The 21,239-nt window shown below is 50.6% G+C and overlaps 1 protein-coding gene across 1 annotated transcript in view; it reads left to right on the top strand.

Moving 5' to 3' along the window:
• The window catches only part of LOC104344474 (fer-1-like protein 4), a 39,303-nt gene extending 25,259 nt beyond the window's left edge, over positions 1-14,044 (top strand). Inside the window, exons 32-45 of the mRNA XM_086474563.1 lie at positions 451-499; positions 2,124-2,230; positions 2,572-2,703; positions 3,427-3,537; positions 3,985-4,112; positions 4,600-4,770; positions 5,528-5,682; positions 7,439-7,617; positions 8,692-8,777; positions 9,743-9,841; positions 10,126-10,367; positions 12,267-12,544; positions 13,248-13,348; positions 13,864-14,044. Coding sequence (XP_086330689.1) covers positions 451-499; positions 2,124-2,230; positions 2,572-2,703; positions 3,427-3,537; positions 3,985-4,112; positions 4,600-4,770; positions 5,528-5,682; positions 7,439-7,617; positions 8,692-8,777; positions 9,743-9,841; positions 10,126-10,367; positions 12,267-12,544; positions 13,248-13,348; positions 13,864-14,044 — 2,019 coding nt within the window. The remainder of the gene's footprint in view (positions 1-450; positions 500-2,123; positions 2,231-2,571; positions 2,704-3,426; positions 3,538-3,984; positions 4,113-4,599; positions 4,771-5,527; positions 5,683-7,438; positions 7,618-8,691; positions 8,778-9,742; positions 9,842-10,125; positions 10,368-12,266; positions 12,545-13,247; positions 13,349-13,863) is intronic.
• The last annotated feature ends 7,195 nt before the right edge of the window (positions 14,045-21,239 follow it).

Genomic DNA, 21,239 nt, shown 5'->3' with positions numbered 1-21,239 from the left:
CACGTGACTGATTTAATCAGGCAATGGATGTTGAAACATCCTTGAGGCTAGGTGCCCAAGTGATTTTTGAGAATGTGACTGGGGTTTTTTTGAGGCGCTCCTGAAAACGTGACATTGCTGATTTTAGCTGCGATGCAGGGGCTTTCATGCTGCTTACTCTCTATCCTGGCTGTCTTCCCAGGATGTGCTATAGGAGCAGGTCTGCTGCAAATTTCCTTTCTTGCCCTGTGTCCCTTAAATACCGATGAAAAAAGCCAGCAGGAGGATCTGGGAAGAAGAAAAGGTCATTGAGGTGCTCGTTGGATACCCTCCTGCAATGGTGTTAATGCTAAATGATCTCAGGCTAGGTATTACCGACTCTGCTGTCAGGAAAGCTTTGATAGTGTCCTATGACTGGATGGAGAAGCCTTTCCTTTCTTGGATGTGGGGTGACTGTTTGTTGTGTTTCAGACACGCAGTGATGAGGAGGATGCTGAGAATGATGACCTGAATGATGCAGGTGAGTTCTCTAGCTCTTCTGTGGAGAAAGCCAGGTTTTACACCATCCCAGAGGATGTTGGGCTTGTGGGAATGGGGTCTGAGCAGGCAATAGCTTTGCAACATTCAGCAAAAACAACATGAAAGGGAGCAGAGAGACTGGAAACATTGTCAATGGCTAACAAAGGCTATTTCAAGTTGAAAACACCAAACTTGCCTCAGAAATGTTTGTAAATTGTGTTGAAGCAAGAGCCTTCCTGAGTGAGCAAAAACCTGCAGAAAAGTCAGCTCCAAGGATCATGGGATTGTCAGGGTGAGAGCAGGAAGCAAAGGTGGGATGGAGAGAGGATGGTGGATCATCAAAACTGTCCAGGAGCTGAGCATCACTCTGTGTGCATGGGATACTCACCTGGGGTGCAGGATTCACTACGAAGTAAGAGAAAGACAGTGATAACAGATGATCTGAGAACAGTGTTATAGGCTTGTGTCCAGTTTTGGGCTCCACAGTATAGGAAAGACATTGAGGTCCTGGAGTGGGTCCAGAGAAGGGCAATGAAGCTGATGAGGGGTCTGGAAAACGTGTCTTATGAGGATCGCCTGAGGGAACTGGGGTTGTTTAGCCTAGGGAAGAGGAGGCTGAGGGGAGCCCTTATCACTGTCTACAACCACTTAAAAGGAAGCTGTAGTGAGGCCGGTGTTGATCTCTTCTCCCAAGTAACTAATGACAGGACGAGAGGAAATGGCCTCAAGTTGTGCCAGGGGAGATTTAGGTTGGATATGAGGAAAAATTTCTTCACTGAAAGAGTGGTTAGGCACTGGAACAGGCTGCCCAGGGAGGTGGTGGAGTCACCGTCCCTGGAGGTGTTCAAAAGACATATAGATGTGGTGCTGAGGGACATGGTTTAGTGGTGGGCTTGGTCATGTTAGGTTAATGGTTGGACACAATGATCTTAAAGGTCTTTTCCAACCAAAATGATTCTATGATTCTATGTTTGCGGGGGTGTAAGCAGTGACTCATCTGGCAATGACCTGGGGAAGTGAGACAGTAAGTATAGAAATTATGTAAATTCTATTTAAGGGGAGGGCTGGAGGGTACCTGCATGTCATTAGTGCTCAAGGGATCTGGGGTCTTTGGGAAGTGGGGCAAGGACACACCCTCTCTGTCCTTGGGTTGCTGGTGTCCCAGAGAAAGGTCTAGCTGTGCTCTCTCCAGGCACATCTTCCTGTGACCAAGGTGGTAGTGATGCTTCAAGTTAGACATCCACTCAAAACAGCAGTCCATCAAATAAGCATCCATCCAAAGAAGAGGGTTAGCTCTCATTTGTGCCTTCCCTGGCAGCACCTGTGGGCTGGTCCAGCCACCTTTCTTCATTTGGTCTCTGCCCACTTCCTTCCTAAACAGTAGCCATGCAGGCAGGGAAGTCTGTGCCAATTTTTGTCCCCCCATCCATCCATCCAGCCATGCCTTGCTGGGAAACCTGAGATACCGTAAGGACACCTGTTACAGACAGCAGTAGCTCCAGTTGCCACAGCACAGGTCAAAGCCCTGGGTGAAAGTGAAAGCTGTTGTTGGGGTCATTTCATGGACAGACTTGAGATGATGGGAGAGATCAGAGCATTTTCTAATCTTCTATTGCTGTTTTTAGATGGAGGGAATTTAAATGCATCCTCCATTGACATTGAAGCAGAAGATGAAGCAGTGATTGAAGCTGAACCTGCTCGACCCAAGAGGAAGCTCATTGCCACTCTTCAGGTGATTATTGGAATGACAGTGTCTGACCCTTTGTCCATCCCCTCCTCACCTCCCAGCAGTGGAGGTTAGACTGGGAGGAGAACCTGCAGTGTGTGCTGGGCCCCCATCATTTCTGGGCTTTGAAACAGCTAGTGAGACCTTGGAGCCAAGCTGGGATGTGTGTGCACATCTGAGGATGGACCTGGGGGGATAAGGGAAAGCCATAACCCCCTGCATTGAGTAATACAGGGGTAAGGTGGAACCAGGTGAAATGGTTGAAGCAGGGAAAGGATGGCCTTTCTGACTCTCCTGCCCTTTAACATGGCAGGAAAAGGCCCAAAATGACCTTCTACTTATTTCAGATCTACAACTCTGAGCTGGAAAATGAGTTTGGTAATTTTGAAGACTGGCTGTGTATTTTCCCCCTTAATCGTGGCAAAGCAAATGAGGATGAAGATGGAAATGAGGATGAACATTTTGTGGGGAAGTACAAGGTACTGTATCATTTGAATGACATTTGTGTTGCCCGTGAAAGACAATTGTTAGGACAACCTGTATTTCAGAGCATGCAGACAGCAGCACAGCCTTGGAAAGTGCATGTGTATGCAAGGTGATGTGAGGCCATGGTGCAACACGGTACTCTTGGTACCTGTTGAAGCAATTGTTTACTATGGTCCTTTGTTAGTTGATAAATGCGCCTGATTTAGATTTTTTAGCTCGTGCAAGGAGAAAGCATGAAGCATAAAGGACTCTTATTCTGGCTGGGGCCTCTTCATATGCTCAGTATGCAAGTAAGAATTAGTGAGCTTCACTGGTTTTAAAATTAAAAAAACTTCTTTAAAAGAGGCATCATCCTCCCACCAAAGAGCTCTTGAAGACTGAAATATCAACTACAGCAGCTGATTTAAGAAGGTCCCTAGAAAACCTTTGGTGCTCCCTGCCTTTGGCAGTCCAAAGTGTCTGGAGATGTTCAGATCTGGCACTGGCAGTGGTATGACAGCCTGCAGCCTAACTTGCAAACAGGGACTGCCTGGGCCATGTGGACATGACAGTGCCTTTGGAACAGACAGTCCCCATGGGCACAGGGTGTCTGTGGTCTGCATGAGGCAATGGTTCTGATTTTCCAGTTGGCAGGTGAAGCTGGTCTTAGTGGCTGCAATCCTATCTGAGATATTCTCTTTTGTATGTAGTTGTTACTTGCAATGTCTTTTCTACAGGGCTCCTTCTATGTCTACCCCACTGAGGAAGCTGGCACAGATCCCAAGGTTTCCCAGGGTGTTCCAAGGAACAGACCCATCAAGGTTCTTGTAAGAATTTACATTGTTAAGGTAAGTCTCTGGTGGTGGTGGCAGTGATGCTTGAAGGCCTGTCCCTCCCTATGGACCTCCTGCCATTCTCTGCTCAGTAAATATGAGCAGGCGTTTGTGAAAAGCTCGATGCTGTCTTGAAGGCTTTGCCAGCCCTGTGGAGCTACATCTTGTCCATGGGGACCCTTCCATGCTTTATAGCTTCAGGAGGTGCTAAAAATCCAGATGGGCATTTCTTGGCTCCTCTCATCTGCCTTGACACAGTGAGCAAGTAGGTGAGCTGACAGCTGGAGACATCAGTAGCTTGTTGAGTGGGGATTTGTGTGGGAACAAGTGCCTGTTTCACTGCTGGGGCAGCTGCTGAAGGGACCTGACCAGAGGGCTTGGGTGGTCTCAGGCCTGTGCAATGTTCTTTGTGCAGGTTGCTCTCTGCAGCTGATGTACGGCAGTACCTCTTGTGTGTTCCAGGCTACGAACCTGTCTCCAGCAGACCCCAATGGCAAGGCAGACCCCTACGTGGTGGTGACTGTGGGGCAGGAGCAGAAGGACACAAAGGACCGATACATCCCTAAGCAACTCAATCCTGTGTTTGGAGAGTATGCAGGAAGTTTTCATCTAGCAGGTTTAATAGGAATAGTGCAAACTGGGCTCAGACTGTGGCCCAGCATGTATGATCTTCTGTTCCTTTCTGGTGGAGAATCTTGTGCTGTAGGACAAAGGTCCCAGGCACATCTCTTGCTTCTGGCTGATACAGAGCCATAAGTGTTTTGGGTTAGGAGAGGAGCACTCCCAAGGGCTTGTTTAACAGACAAAGTAGTAAGCCAAGCAGCAATAGAGCATTGGAGAGCTTTTTCCCTAGATCCAGGACCTCTATCCAAAGGCATACACTCCTGGAAAAGTAACTCCTTTGTTTGAACATGTGCACTGAAAACTGCACACACTGAACTTATGAAGAACCAAACTCTATCAGGGTCTTTGAGTTGTCAAATACAGTTCTTAAATGTGTAGGGTGATCAAAGCAGAGCATGTGTTTCATTTCCATCCTCTTTGCTAATTGCACCCTCCCTGTCTGCTTCTGTCCAGAGTTGTGGAGCTGACGGTCTCCTTTCCGATGGAATCAGAACTCACTGTGGCAATATTTGACCATGATTTGGTTGGATCTGATGATCTGATTGGGGAGACGAAGATTGACTTGGAGAATCGATTCTACAGCAAGCACCGGGCCAACTGTGGAGTGGCTTCTCAGTATGACACGTAGGTACCGGTGTGACGCATTAGGGCCATGAGACGCATTTTTCTTGCCTACTGTTTGGGTGGGTAACAGAGCACCTCCAGTTTTGGAGGACAAAGCTTGCATCCACAGTATTCTTTGAGCAGGTGCCCCACAGATTCACGGATAACTGCATCTCCTTTAGACTCCTACCAGCTCCCTCTGGTAGCTCTCCTACTGCAGGCTAACATATTTTGCATATAGTACCAAAAAATTCTTTAATGCTTTCATATTGGTGTTCTGTGAGAAAAGCACTCACTTGACATTGATGTGGATTTGACCTCTTTTGGAAAGCAGGGCTCGTTCTGTGAGCAGCGAGACTTAGGATATCTGTTTTCCTTTGGCCTAAATTTGGTATGGATTCTCTGGTGTCTTTGGTTGTTCTGTAAACTTCTCTTCTCCTACCCCACTATTGGAGAATTAGCTGTGGGCTTGGAGTTGAGTCCCCAGCACTGCTAAAACCTCTCTCCCACTTACAAGCTGGAACTGGAATTGCTCCGGTTGCTGCTCTGAAGCTAATGGTTCTGTGGGGCGCAAGCCTGACTTGTTCTGGGGGATGAGAGCTTGTTAAGCTTTTCGTTCATTAAGCTTTTGTGTGCCTGTGATTTTCCCAGTGAAAGTCTGAGCAGGGATCTAGTGGCACTGCCTGTCCTGTAGGGAAAGTAGGGTGCTTCACAGCCTAGGAAAAAAACCTATTGTGTCTAAGCTGAAGATGTTCTCAATATTCTCCCTTCCATGCAGAAATGGCTACAACATGTGGCGAGACGCTTTCAAGCCCACACAGATCTTGGATAGTTTATGCAAGAAAAACTCACTCCCTGCAGCAGAGTACAGACGGGAGGAAGTCAAAGTGGACAATAAAATATTCAAGGTCCCTCCAGAGGCTTTTCCTGAAGGTACAGGGGGCGTGGAGAACAATGACTGCTCCCTTAAACAGCTGCCTGTGCTAGGCAATGCCCATGCCGGAGAGAGGTCTGGGAACCCACCAGCCTCTCTTCCCTGAAGTGTCCAGGCTGGCTGTCCCTCTCTGTGCCCTGCATGTCCCAGCTTTCTGGGTCACCACAGGGAGCATCCTCAGTGCTCAGGGGCCTGGTTTCAGTGGATGACAGTGTTGCGCTGGAGGAAGATGAGACAACGGCTGGGCCATTATGTCCCAAAGTGACTTCCCAGCCAGTGGGTGGAGCAAAGTAAACCCACTTGCACGATGTGCATCGGATTTTGATGGCTTGTGCAGCCAGAGAAGGCCTAGCTTATTCTGGTGACTTGACACTGGCACAAAGCTGTACCTCTGTCTGCTTGTGACCACCATCAGCAAGATACTCATGTGTTTGTTTTTTTTTGGGGGGCGGGGGCTTTTTCAGTCTCCTTTCTTGTTCTTAGCTGGCTTTGTCCTTCAGGAATGCTCTCTACTTCTGCTGGCTTTGGGTGCCTTGGGTTGCTCCCCACTGCTTGTGAGCAGTTTTTTTTTCTCCTTTGCTGTTTTTCTTTCCTCATCACTGGCGTTACAAACCCTGAGTCAGGGCCATGGATGTCCAAGAGCATAGCAACCTTTCATGCCCTCTGCCAGCAGTGTTTGAGAACTCCCTTGAGCACAGGCCTGTCCCTGCTGTGCACATTCCCTCCAGTGGCCAACACCTGTGCAATCGAATCCAGCCTGGAGGAAAGGATGGAGCAGATGTGGCCTGCTTATGGATGGCTGGATCCTGCAAGGCAGTGCTGTATAGCCTGCAGAAAGTATGATCCCTGTGCCCAGCCTGCCCAGAGGGACCTACATGTACCTTCTGCTTGTTTTAGTGCTGCTGTTCCTCAGCTTTCAGCTGTCCTCCATGGCTTCTGTCATGAAGGGGAAAGAAATTCTGCTCAGGAGTGGGCAAGGAGCCTCTAAAAGCCTTTTCCCCCTTTTCTCAGGTCAGTGGGTAGCTGGGAAGGGAGAAATGAGGTGCTCTCCTAGTGTTCCCCTGAAAGCTGGATCTGGTTCAAACATGGCTTCAGTTGGTGCCCTGTGAACCTCTGCTGTGCTCGGGGACTGCTTGGGATGGTTTTGATCTCAGACTGATCTCCAAAGGGCAGATGCTGTCCATAAACCCGGGGGGTGGGTCACTGCGTCCTCACCTGTTGGTTCCTGCTTTTCTCCCCAACAGCAGGATTTGGTCTTGAACTGCCATTTGGCTTCACTGTGCCAAATGAATCAATTAATCACACAGACTGTTAATTAACAGAGAGTACAGCTGCATGCCACTGCCAAGTGGCAAATGGTGCTTTCCTGGAGTGCTTCTAGGGCAAAACCTCTCATCCATGGAACTGTTGGCACTATCGTAGATACGTGGGGACTTAAGCTGCCCCGGAGGGTCACATCCTCCTTGGTGTCCCCTGGATCCTTTTCCCAGGGCCATAGTAAATTCTTTTTTGCCCTTTTCCTCTTATTTCTCTTAGCTTCTTTGTCTTCCTGCCTACAGTTTTCCTCATCACTGCAACATATTGAGCTCATTCCCTGCATCCTCACACTCCTGCTTCTTCCCATTTTGTTTTTCTTGTGAAGTGTTTGTTTGCCCAGTCCATAATCTTCCCTTACTTGTACCTGTGACTAATGTCCTGGTGTGGCTCTTGCTGGCCAGAGGCCTTCATTTTCTACGTGGCTGTGTCCTGCTGCAGAGGCCTCTGTGAGGAAGAAGAGAGGAACGGCAGATGAGAACTGGTCAGTGGATGATGAACATAAGGCTTTATATGTCCTGCAGCACTGGGAAGAGATGCCAGGATATGGGTACAAGCTGGTACCAGAGCATGTGGAGATCCGGTCCCTATACAACCCGGAGAACCCTGGGCTTGTGCAGGTGATATGTGTTTCCTTGCTCGGCATAGACACTGCTCAGGGGAAAGACCTTTGGGGCAGCTGGTTCCCAGCCCCCTGGCTGGTACCCTGTTGTCCTTTTGTTTCCTCATCATGGCATGAATTCCATGCTTTGCCCCTTCCTGGGTGGGCAACTGGAGCTGTGTCTGTGGATGGCTGGCCCTGCTGTGAAGTGAGGACTGTTGGCCTTGGGTGTCTTTTTGCTTAGATCCACCCTCTGACCTCATGGTGCTTCTGAACACCCTTTCCTCAAGGGACTTCTGTCCATTGATGTTGTGGTGATGATGCTGGTGGCCCAGAGTCATTCCTGTCTCCTCAAGTCACGTAGCACTGCTCTGATGAGGGTGCTGTGTGGGCGGGCGGCAAGGGACCTGCTCTGCCTTCTGAGTCCTGCCCCCATGCACCATGGCAGGTGGTAGTGTCCTTGCCTGTGCCTGTTTCTTCCTCTCCTTTGTCCCCTATCACTGCTGCCTTGCTCCCCTGCAGGAGTCCCGGTTCTGCCCCCTAGGCTTCTCCCTGGGGGCATGATGTAACTGCTGGCTGGAGGAGAAACATTCATCCTCAGTTTTATGCAGTGCAGTGATCTGAGCTTAACCATTTCAGTGTCCTGCACTGAACATCTGTTTCCATGGGTACCGGAGGTCTGTAACAAAGCAGAGCTCTGCAGTCAGTTTGGCTTTGGTCAGCGTTGGAAGCACATGTGGGGAGGGGAGGGTCAGACCCATCACGTTTTAATTTTTTTGGTTATGCTGAAGCGTTACATCATCGTATGCTTCTTGTTAAGACAGAAGGACACATTTGCCTCTGAAACAGAGTCAGTTAAGCTGAAGTGGTTTTTCTTGGGAGCAGGGTGGGGAGGGAAATAAGCATTTTTTGGTAGCTGTAATTTTTTGCCTATCTAAAATCTAGTCACATGTCACTCTGAGGTGCTGGGGATGGAGAAAGCCAAGGAGCGGCTTTCTGGTGAGAGCTTTCCTTGCAGGACCAAGCCCTTGCTCCTTGAAGACCTGGAGGGTGGTCTGTCTTTTGAAGCATCCCTTCTGTCTTCTCTTGTCAGGGTTCCTTGCACATGTGGATTGACATGTTTCCAAATGACGTCCCCGCACCACCTCCTGTCAACATCAAGCCACGACTGCCTATCAGGTAGCACCCATGGGAGCGGGGCTGGGGCTGGGGCTGGTGAGTCTGCATAGAGGGTCACTATCCCTTGCCATCCCTGGCGGGATGTGCCATGGAGTCCTGCACAGTCTGACAGTCTGTGCTAGCCTGGCATGCAGCCCTCCTCTTTGCTTCTGTTCTGGCCATGGGATAGTCTCTTGAGTGTATCAGCATCGGGCATGAGCGCTTCAGCTGCACAAATGTTTGTGAAGGGCAGTGTTAATCTCTCTAAGGCTGGACATGAAGGTGGTAGAAACCCAGGTCAGCGCTACTGATCTGGCTCTGTTTTGGCTAGTGGACAGATGTCCTCTGGGTGCCTGGAGAAGTGAAGCTGAAAGAGGAGATCTGCTGTTTTAGATGATCTGATGGGGCTATTGAGATGGAGGGTCCAGATTCTTCTCGGAGGTACACATGAAAGGACAAGAGATAATAGACACAAACTGCAGCAAGGGAAACTCCACCTGGATATAGGGAAAACATTTTCCCAATGAGAGTGAAGCTACCGTGGGATAGGGACAGAGTGACCCAGAGAGGTTCTGCGATATCCATCCTTGGAGACACTAAAAACTCATGCTGACAAGGCCCTGAGAAATCTGATCTACTGTGAAGTTAGAGCAAGAGGTTGGAGCAGAGACTGCAGAGGTCCCTTCCTGCCTAAGCCTTTCTGTGCTCCTACAGCTAGGTGGTGCTGAGTGGGTTCCCCACACACCAGGGATTTGCTTTGCAAAAGCTGCCTGTTTTGACTGTGGATGTCTGGTGGGATTGTAGACCCCAGGAAGTGTGTGGCAGCGAGACTGCTGGGCTGTGCTTGGCCAGAGGAGCCCTTGGCAGGGGACCACAGTGCTAGGAGGGTTCAAGTCCTGCTGCTCTGCTGGTGTGGGCTTGACCTGTCCTCCCAGGCACTGGGGGTAAGAGCATGTGTCTCACTCACCCCTGTGTCTTTCACACAGCTACGAACTGCGTGTGATTATCTGGAACACGGACGACGTGATCCTTGATGATGTCAACCCCGTAACGGGAGAGCCTTCCAGCGATATCTACGTGAAAAGGTCTGATGGGATCCAGAAGGAGGCCAGAGCTTCTGGTCCCTGCCCTGCCCCACACCCTTGCTGCCTGCTCTGAACCTCTGCTCCTCCCTGTCTCAGCACAAGGTGCCCCACTCCAGTCCCCTGCATGGGCTGCTCTATCCCCAAAGGTGTTGGTCAGGCGTTGGTCCATTTGGCTCCTCAGCTCTTTGTTTCCTGCTACTTCATGGGGTTCAGCCCCTCCAACCTTCTGCTGTGCCTTTGGGTCTGGCTGACAGGGGTAGGAGATAACTGCATTTCTCCTGCAGCTGGATAAAGGGTCTTGACCATGACAAGCAGGAGACGGATGTTCACTTTAACTCCTTGACTGGGGAGGGCAATTTCAACTGGAGGTTCATCTTCCGCTTCAACTATCTCCCGACTGAGAAAGAGATCACCTACAAGAAGAAGGACTCTGTCTTCTCCATGGAGGAATCAGAGTTTCGGGAACCAGCTGTTCTGGTCCTCCAGATCTGGGATTATGACAGGATTTCAGCTAATGACTTTCTAGGTATGGTGTGACCTGCTGGAAGTGGAGTAACCTGTCCCTCACCTTGCTGGAGCATTACAGCATTTCCCCCAGGGCCTGGCTCTCTGAGAAGGGACACCAAGAGCATCAGATCAAGCTCTTCAGCTCAGCAGTCACCTGGGCTGCTTTTTCACATGTGAGCTATAGGCAGAGCCTGGAGATAGGCACCTCTCCTACACAGACACATTGAGCTTGCATGCTGTCCCAGAGCCTTGGTGTCCTATTTCAGGGCCTGTCACATCACAGTACTTCCAGGTTCTGTTTCCTCACAACCTTTCTGATAAACTTGCTTGTTTTCCCTGCTCTCATTTAGATCTGCAGATCCCAAAGACCTGGCCAAAGAGCAGTTTTCCCAGCAGCTTACATTGTGGGCACAGGGATAGGCAACCTTTGTGAGACCATTTGCACTTGAGTTGTGGCATTGCATTGTCAGGGGCTCAGAGCTCCCTGGCTGCTCTGGTGCTTCCCAGTAACCAGAGCTGGCCATGCAGCAGGACCTGGCAATGAAGCTGGGCTGATGGTGATTCCGCCCCCACTACACTAGCACAAATGCTGCTGCTTCTCACCTGCTTCTGCTGCCAGCCCCAAGTTTGCAGCACTCTGTTCCATTGTCAGTCCCTTCTTCGAACTTTGGCCTCTCTAATAAAAAGCAGCCCCTTTCCCCTTCTGTCTCCTGAGCAGGATAAAACTCTCTTTATTCATCAGCCTTCCATGATGTATTTAAAGGGCTTTACCACCATGAGGCACTTCCAGTGGTGGTTGACTCAGCCATCCTACTCGGGCACTGAAGAAAGTGTTAGACAGCAATCCCAACGATTCCTGGTATGTACAATCTCAGGAATTTACAGGCAGGAAAAGGGTTCTGCAGTCTCCTGCAAGAACTCTTCTGCAGTTCTTGCAACCTCCTGCTCCAAGAAGGGCTAGATGCAATGTAGGTCAGGATGCCCAGAGCCTTGTCTGGCTGGGTTTTTAGTATCTTCAGGAATGGAGATCCCAACACCCTCCTGGGCTCCTTTTCCTGGCTGCACCATTCTCATAATTCTCAGATTTTTTACTTGCAGTAGCTTGTGTCCATTGCCTTACGTGCTTTCATCATCCATTTCTGAGAAGAGTCCAGCTGAATCTGCTCTGTAGCTTCCTTTAGGCTGTGGGAGATGCAGTAAGATCTCTCCCTTGACCTCTCTTCTCTGGGCTGAACAGGCACACATCTCTCAATCCATCCTGCTATGGGACATGCTCTAGCCTTGACCATCTCATCCATTGAACTCGCTCTAGTTAACACCTTTCTTGTGTTGGGGGCTCAAAACTGGACACTGCATCCAGATGCAGTCTCACCAGAGCTGAGCAAAGGACAACACCCACATGCAGTTGCTGGCTATGCTTTTGCCAATACAGACCAGTACGTAATGAGACTGATTTGTTACAAGGGCTCAGTGCCAAAGTGGGACAGGGGCTCCTTCCAAGGAGGACAGGGGCACAAGGCCAAGCAGAAAAATGAACTGAGGCCGTTTCACATGTAAGACTGACTTGAAACCTTTAAAGAGTTTCCGAGATTTTATAATTTCTTATTAACATTTGCAGGAAAGAGAGGGGAAGAGGAGCTTAGATGTGTGAAAAGAGCAGGGACTTGGTAAAGCAGTGAAAATAACCCACTGTACCACATGCAAACCAAACTGACTACATCAGAGATGATTCAAGACCTGTGGCTTCTGCTTCTCAGTCTCATAACTGTTAGGCTTATCTTTTTTTTTATGCTGAGCTTCAGTTTCTCCACCTGTAAATGTGCAGGACGCTGCTAGATCATTGCAGCAGATAGCCAAATGGTGTGTGGGGCTGACCTCAGGATTTCACCATGAGCTCTCCTCTTCACTCTGCCTGCAGGCTCCATCGAGCTGAAGCTACATGACATGGTGCGGGCAGCCAAGAGCTCAGAGCATTGCACCATTAAGATGGCCAAGGAAAATGCGACGCCTCGCTTCTCCATCTTCCGAAACAAGCGCATGAGGGGCTGGTGGCCCTTCATCAAACTCAAAGATCAAGAAGACGAGGAGAGAGAAGAGAGGGAGGACAAGCAGAAGAAGAAGAAGAAGTGGAGCAGCTCAGTCAAACCAGAGGACGTGGAGTTCACAGACCCCAGTGGGAACAAGTACCTCCTGACGGTAAGGCAGGGTGCTGGCACAGGTGAGCAGAGAGCCAGTGTCTTGCCTCTGCCTTGACATGACAACCTGTCGTGCATGCACAAAACCCCCAGAGGCAGCAATGATCCAACTGCCCAGGACTTTGTGCAGAATCCTGAAGACTTGTCCCATCTGCTGCAAATCCAGCACTTCAACTACCCAGAAGTACCAGGTGCTAGGTTGTGTCCAACTTCATGTCTTCCTCTGAGCTTCCCATAGAGAAGTTCTCGGTGAGGGGAGCAAAGCAAGAGGCACGTGGCTTCCCATCATCCAGACAGGACAGCAGCAAAAGCTTGTCCTAGAGTCTCTGCCTACCCTAGACAGGCAGGTGCCAACTGTCCCAGGGCAGACTCGCTGCTGATGGCCCTGCTAGTGGACCATGTTTGTCCCCAAGGGTGAGTTTCGCTTAGTGCCAGTGTGGGAGGCTGCAGACAAATCCAGATAGCTGGCGAGTGCTTTACAATACAGTGCTTTGTCTGCAAAACAGTTTCTGGCGAGGCCACAATTTCCACTGGCTATGAAATAACAGAGTCTGTAGCTAATACCTGGAGAGAAAAGTTAATTGCTCTGAGCATCTGTAAGTGGAACTGAGAGAAAAACTCCCGGTCCTGGTAGGGCGGGTGGTCAGTAAGCTGGTCTGCAAAGCAACATGTGTGGCTGTGGCTCAGACACATTTCCCCTCCAGGGTAAGGTGGAAGCAGAGCTCCAGCTGCTGACTGTGGAGGAGGCTGAGAAAAGCCCTGTTGGTTTGGGCCGAAAAGAGCCTGAACCCCTGGAAAAGCCCAAGTGAGTATCTGTGTTATCACCGTGGATCGACAGTGCCATGTTTTCAGCAGCTGTTTGCATGGGAGCAGGGAACATCTGCTTGTCAGGAAGCTGAGAGCAATCAATAAGGCCCTGAGCAGTGGGGTCTGCTGGGCTGGGGCTGCCAGGGCTTTTCAGAACTCGAGTGAGTCCAGCAGGACTTGTGGCTGCAGCATCTGGGCCAGGGCTGATCTCAGTGAGGTACTCAAGGCAGCTATGCCATAACATTGCTTGTACAGAAAGGGCAGCTCTGGTTTAACCATGTGAACGCCTATGGATGCAGAACAGCTCTGTGGGGGCTGTCCTGAGGCTCAGGTCCTGCTGTCTCCAGTGTTTTCACAGGCACTGTAGTTATTGCAGCCCCCAGGGTGATCCTGTGTGGAAGCAGCAGGAAGAGCTGGCAACCCATGAGGGTGGCAGGGCACCAAAGCAGAGGGGTCAACATGCTCCTCTGTGGATTGAGCCTGTGCTTATCTATTCTCTCCTTTCTGTTCCAGCCGGCCAAAAACTTCTTTCAACTGGTTTGTGAATCCCATGAAGACCTTTGTGTTCTTTATCTGGAAGCGATACAAGAAATACATCGTTGTGCTGTTCATTGTTGCTGTTCTGACCATCTTCCTGGTTCTTTTGATCTACACCATGCCTGGATACATCAGTGAGAAGATCATCAATGGATAAATGCTCTCCAGCACAGGACTACTCAAGGACAGGGGTGATTATTGCAGGAATCGAGACTGGACCAGAAAGTTTAAGGAAATCCTGCAAGTGCAGAGGCAACCTTCAGAGTGAGAAATCTGCAGATGTGGTCTCTCTTTAGGGAGAGATGCTAAGTCCATCCTAAGTACCTGTGAGATGCTAAGAAACCAAGTAACCAACCTACTAAATAAGGCAAACTCTTTGAAGGACAGTTACTGCTTTGGGAAAAAAATTGTTCTTTGTGGGACTGGTGTGGGAGAGTGGGAAAACGGTGTCTGCTGGGGCTGTCCCCACAGACATGCAGTTGAAACCAGCTTTTGCAATTGAGAGTGGTTCTGGCAGAGATGGGGACATACAGAGCCATCCATGCCCTGGCTTGACAATACTTGGCACTTCCCAGGCCTTTGCTTGAAGAGTTCAAAACACATTGTATGGGGGGAAGGCAGGTCTGGTGTAGCGTCCTGGTGGAGGTAGGACCTGGAAGACCTTTGAATGAAGCTCCCCAGGGAGAAGGATGACAGCCAAGGTAGCCATGAGCTTCCTGCCAGGCCAAGAGCACAGGAACAGCTCTTGGAGTGGGAGTCAGCTCTGGATGTGGTGGCACTTTTCGGGACACAGACTTTCTGGTTGTCACTCCTTGCAAGCTGCTTAACAACTTTTCCTGCATGTGCTGGGTTGGATTAAGGCTTGCTTCGAACTTCATTTTGGCTCTTCATTTCCACAGGAATAAAAGCTCCTTGGCTGCTCTCTCTGATGCTACTTGTGTTTTGTAGCTGCTTACTGGAGCTGGGCGCCAGCCTGATGCAGGCACTCCTCACTGGTGCCCCTTCACTCTTCCTCTCAGATAGCACAGCGCTGGGACTTTGGCATGGGGCCGTCAGCTTGAATCTGTATTGTGGTGCTGCTTTGATGTAAATTAAATGAGACTTGTTCTTGGCATGATCTCTGGTGCCCCAGGGTTCCTGTCTTCTGCACCAATAAGCCCTGCCATGATCTGGTCTCAAATGGAGGTGCTTCACCCCGAGTTTTGACAGGGCAGATTCCTTCCGAGGGGTCTCATCCTGGTGCAGGACATGATGCTCAGAGGGACTGTTGCATTTCCGAAGAAATTAACTGACAACAGTGTTTTATAGTGAAGGTGACTGCTCGATTGTCTTTTGAATAGGGCAGGAACAGAGTAGGTTTTGGGGAGAAAAGTAGCTGGGCAAAGCCAGGCAGGCAAGTAAGGAGCAGGTGAGGTCTCTGGCTGGACCTGAAGCCAGATGCGAGTGTGCGGCAGGCATGGTGCTCCCCCAGGGCGGGCCGGAGTTCATCTTCTGGGTGGGGGCCCCAGAATAGCAAAGGGGAAGCCCTCTCACCCCCCAGGGGACCTGTGGGCTGCAGAGGGAGCGAAACAGGCTGGAAGGGGCTCAAGCTGTTGTAGCACCTGTCTGGGGCTAGAGAGGGGCCTTAGTGTGTGACAGTGCTGCTCCCAGTGCTGCGTCACTGCTGGCTTTTCTGCAGGGCCTGTGGAGTGGGATGGCCTTTGGAAATAGTGCCTGCTGCACCCCAGCAGTGACAAGTGCATCCCAGCACACCTGCTGCACCTCAGCGGTAACCGGTCCGTGCCAGCGAGCTGAGTGTACCCCGGCACGCCCAGTGCATGTCCCCAGGCAGCTCTTTGGCTCTTGCAGCCATGCTCAGCCACATTTTCCTCTGCACCACCAGGCTGGGCCTCCCTGTGACTCAAAGTGTGTCTGTCTCAGGGTTCCTCAAAATATTTCAGCTTACGATTGCAGGATTCGTAGCTGCTGGGTGCATGGGTGTGTGTCAGTGTGTGCACACTGGGGAGAGTGTGTGTGCGTCTGTTTGGGGTGTGGGTGTGCAAGGTGAGGGGCTCCCTCCTGCCCTCGTTGCTGGCAGCAGCGTGACCCCAGCCCTCCTCCCCAGCCCTGGTGTGACCACAGCTCCTGCCGGCAGTTCCTGCTGGCAGTTCCCCTTCCTGGCACCACCTCGCTGAGGCACCATGGCGGCCCTCATCTCAGTGAGCGACTTCGTGCGGCAGGTGCAGGAAGACCTCAGCTCACCCACCACCTCTGCCTTCGCCAGCCACATGGGCAGCTGCAAGGCCACTGCCAACAGCCTGGAGGAGGTGAGTGGGGGTGGGTGGCTGCAGGGGTGCACCCCGAGGGGTTGGAGGGGCCATCCTATAGTGGTCCCACAGGATCTGCAGCCTGGTTCAGGCATCACCATATCATTTGTCACCGTGAGTGGGGAGAGCGTCTTCGGGTGTTTGCAAAACACTCAAAACAAAGATTTGGTGAAGGCTTGTGACAGGTCATGGTGGTTGGGTGACAGGCATCAGTTGGTGGGGACAAGAGGAAATTGGGAGAGGTTTGTGTGGGAAAGCTGTACCTCGTACTGGGCTCACACCCATGGTAAAGAGAGGACGAGACAAGCATCGAACTAAAAGCAAAACAAAAAAATCAAAGGAAGTTTTAGGGAGTGGCAGGGTGGTTTACTCACTTGTCCAGAGTGAAACTGCGCGATATGTTATGTGGGATGTTCAGAGGCCAAATGCATGAGTGGTTCCAAAAATGTACAGAGCCAGGGTGAGGGCTGGCTGCTGAGCGCAGCATCTGACACAAAACTTATTTGGGCCAAATGCCTGTTTCCTGACTGATGGCAAAAGCCAGAAAACCCCCACAGGCATCATTGGGCGCAGTGCGGGAGGGGAGGGGTTGCTGTATGCTGCTGGGACATGAGGGAGCAAGCAGCAAAGCTCGGTGCCCTGGGAAGACTGAGCGAGGGCAAGATTGGCTTTCCACTGAAAGCATCCCACCACCTACCTAGACCTGCCCTGGGACTTAACTGAAAACTATGACCAGTGTAGTGTAACCACCGTGCCTGTTCCTGGGCAAATCAAGGTCCTGACTCCCCCGTGGAAAATATCCATGAGATGTTGCCAGTGTGGTGGACCTTTCTGCATGGTGGTCCAGCGGGCTCCAAGCCTTTTGATGCCTCCTCCTGGTAGGTCTGGTAAATGGTCTGGGAGCAACCAAACTGCACCACTACCATGTCACCCCTCTCATTATTTTGTAGTTTCAGCAGATGAGTGGATGGTGCTCAGGACTTTATCAGGGCCTGTCTGTGGGCTGTGACTGCTGCACTGCCCTGAAGTCCCCCAGCACCTGCAGGCTTGGAGCAGATGGGAAGCTGTGCTCCTGTAGATTGTTTTGACAGTGGTGGATACTGAGTTTTTTTTTTTCTTCTCAGGCCTCTGGAGGCCAGCACTCTCTCAGGAGCCTCTGGGCATGGGGCAATTTCCTTGTGTTGCTTAATTTTCAGCTGTTACTCTAACACTTGCACCCCAAGCAAAGATAAAACTTTAGTCCTTTGAAACAGAGCTGCTACATCAGGAAGTTGTGGTTAGAGAGAAACACCCCCTTGACTGAACTTGTTTGTGTCTGCAGAGCTCCTGGCTTGGGACTTGTGTGTCAGAGTGGGCACAAAACTCAGGACATGCTCCTGCTGCTCAGCAGCAACCCTCAGTGCAGTCTGCAGGGGGTTTGTTGCAGTGAAAGCAGGGAACAGTGGTGTGACTGCACTGGGTGGGCAGCAGCATTTGTGTAAGCCAGGAGACATGGGGAGATGGTTTCATTTTTGGGTGCAGATCAGGGCTGGACTGAGCAGATGGCATGGAGAAATCCCAACACGGTGGGGTATCCCCAGTTACTCTTTTGCTTGGGTGTTGGCAGTAGCTGCCTGTCCTAGGGGAAGGTCCTCTCTGCCTGCATCAGCGCTGGCCTCTGTCTTGCTTCCTCCCTGAGCCCGACCCGGTTTCACTGCAGCCAGGTAAGGCTGAACTGGGCCTAATTCCTTCTGACCTGGGCAGTAGCTCAGCTGACACCTCTATGTGCTTGCACTGGGAGGAAGACTCTGGTGTTGAAGAAGGGCAAGCAAGAGCCAGCAGCTGGAAGCTGCACTGAAACTGAACTGAAAAAAAATAAATTAGATGCAGTATTTTAGCTGTGACATAATGAACTACTGGTGCGCATGGCCAAAAGGTGAAGAGAATGTTTGGTCTCCGTCCTCTAAACGCATCTTGGATGTCTTTCTGGAGACTGCCGAGTCCCACACAGGTATAGGCTTATGCAAGGTTGTCTTATGTTAATGCCATATCCATGCAGATGATGTGAACTGGTCGTCCCTCTCAGAGACTTTCTGCACTCTTGAAAACGAGTGAGAAGGGAGAAGTGTGCTGTGATCCCAGCACCCTGGAAATCACAGACAGGAGTGAAAACATCTGGAAGAGCTGGAGCCACAGTGTCCTTCTGTTCCTTGATCTCACCTCTGAAAGGCAGAAATACTGGGGCGAGTGACTTCTGTGGTGGTTCAGTCAGTAGTGTTATCGATGGTGTCGGGAGCGTTGTACAGCAGCCATCAGCAGGTGCACACTTGTGAGAGAACAGCGCCAGGATGGGATAAAGTGGTGAGCACAGCAAGTGTGCACTGAGCCTGGCAGCAGTGTGGGCAGCAGAGGGAAAGAGCACTGAGCTGCACGGGGAGGATATCAGCCAGTTTTCCACCACTGGAGGCAGGTCCCCAAAGGGAAAATCATGCAGCTTGACTGAGTGTCAAATCAGATCTGTGCCTCCAAGGCAAATGACTGTACGTAAAAGTACAGGCAGGGAAGGGATCTTGGGGTTTCCTGTGCCAAACACCATGTATGTAATTTCTTGCTGTGTGGCCAGCGACTGTACTCATACACGCTTTGCAATCCTTGGAGGGAGTGCTGCCACACTGGACTCCCTGGATGGGGGGAGCCTGGGGAGGTGGAGATGCCTCTTGGTGATGGCCTCTTGGATGCCATGAAGCAGTCTTACCTTGGTACTGCTCCTCCAAAGCAAGGAAGCCTCCTGGCCTGAGAGCATTGGCCCAGCAGGCAGGGAATTGTCCCACAGGTGGGCATGAGTCACTTGTGGATTGAGGTGACTCCTTCAGGGAGGGGATTGTCAGCAGAAAGGAAGAGGAAGGCCATGGATGTAGGAAGTTTGAGCATCTGTGCATGGAGGGCTGAATTTCTGGTAAAAGATGGAGTATAAACATGACTAGCATCACAAGGAATCTGGGCAGGCACCAAGGACATTTCAGGAAGGAGGCAGCCATCCTGGTCAAGGTGGGTCCCAGCAGCAGAGGGGAGTGAAGGGGAGAGAGGCTTTGGAGGCCACTGGGAGGGTGGAAATCAGGGTCTCAGTGGCAGCGGACTCCGAATTGCTCCCTCCAGTGCCACGTACAAGGGCAAATGGGGAAGGAAGAGGTCAAGTCCAACTGTGTGGCTAAGAATCTACTGTAGGGTTGAGGAGATGAGACACATCTAGAACTGGGAAAGCTGCCCCAGTGGAGCCTCTGCAAGGGAGATGGGCTTCACCTAAGCCAAAAGGGCTTCACCTGAAGAAGGGTGAAGGGATGCCTAAGGTTAGTGAGATGAATCCCACATGCAATGGCTTAGACAACTGCAGGGAGCTGTGGCCCAGCAGGGGACTGTGTCTGCCTTGCAGCGGCACTCTGTGTCTGCCTTGCAGCATGTGGTTGTGAGGGGGATGTGTCAGTCCTTGAAGTCCTGGATTAACCTAAAGTCATTTTCTGGACATGGTAGGTATGCGTGTCTTCAACAGCTTTGCCAAAGGACAATGGTCAGATGCTTCAGGTGCTCTATCCCATCACTGCCTTTCTCATCTTGGTTCATCGGGATCTCTTTGAACTGTAATACTGGATTCTCTGGATTTGCAATGCTTGGCAGGAGCACAGTCCTACTGGTCTTAGAGATTTTATGTCAATTGCCCCAGGAATGTCCATTAGAGGGCTTGGCTGGACAAGAAGTTGCAGGTGCTAAGAGTCATGGGTGGCAGCTCTTCCCTGGGGAGCAGAAAGTCTGGCAACTCCTATTTTGGGCTGTAAGTCCATAATTCAAGTTCTCGACATCCCTGCTGCACTGAACTCTGGAAACTTGCAGGCAGAGCAGTTTCCAGCAGTATTGCTCTTTGGGTACCTAAAGGTTTATGGTGACATCCCTGCATGCCACAGTCTTGACTGTGCTCACCCATGAAGACCCACCTACACTGACTCACATCCTTCTCTGCTACATGGGTTCATCTGCGTGGCTTGACTGATACTGTGTGCAACAGAGGACAAAGCCAGTTAAATAGCCTTAGCTGTAGCATGCAAGTCCACCATGAGCTGTCCTGTGCACTTCCAAATTCCCGCAAATCAGTATTAATGGATCTTAAAAGCCTGTGCCCTGTCTTCAAGCTCTGGCACCACCAGCACAACTCTCAGAGTGAAACTCTGTCACTCCTTGCAGGGCCAGCCCAGTGTGGGAGCTGTTGGGGCTCACATCAGTCCAGTGAACGGGCCAAACCTGAAACGTTGTCCCCAAACAGGAGCAATGTGGAGAAGCCAGAGGTCAGTGGATGGTAACAGAGAGGCAGAGTTGGGCTGATTTAGCTGGATGAAGAAGGGGTGTCTGACAGCAGCCCACAGCTCATCTAAGGGCAGTTATAGGCAACAGTGTCAAGATCTTTTGGGCAGCATCACATGATATAACGTGCAGCAATATTCACTTTGTGGCTCAGGAAGTTCAGGCTGGGTATTAGGAAAAGTTTCTTCTGTAGAGGGAGGTGCAGCCCTGCAAGAAGTCACTAGAGAAGTGACCGCCATCTTTGAAGGGTTTCAAAACCCAGCTAAGCAAAGCACAGCCAACCTGATTTGGTATTGACAATAAACTTGCTCCCAACAAGAGATAGCATGAGAGCCCTTCCAAGCAATACTTTTATGAAATAACATCTGTAATCTAGTCTCTCATAGGCAAAGAGTTTAGATGCCTCCAAACTTTTCCCCTCAGCCACCTACGCCTCTTCCTCTCAGCCCAGGAATGACACTGGAAATACAATTTGTAACTAACAGTCTCTTGCCACTGAAATCCACATTTTCTGTCAATGCTGTATGTTCCTTTTTCTAATATATTTTCCAATTCTCTCTTAATGCTTGACCAGTTCTTCCAGGTGAACATCAGGAAGGCTTGCAGATATTTACGATATACGTGGACTACTGCCACTAGATCATCACCTATCAGCTGGCAGGATGGTCCAGCTTGGGGCTGCTGAGGCTTGTGCTAAGCCCTGTGGTTTACAGAAAT

The sequence above is a fragment of the Leptosomus discolor genome, chromosome 17 (genome assembly GCF_034619465.1).
Source record: "Leptosomus discolor isolate bLepDis1 chromosome 17, bLepDis1.hap2, whole genome shotgun sequence".
NCBI classification, from domain to species: domain Eukaryota; kingdom Metazoa; phylum Chordata; class Aves; order Leptosomiformes; family Leptosomidae; genus Leptosomus; species Leptosomus discolor.
This window is presented reverse-complemented; position numbering and strand designations above follow the sequence as displayed.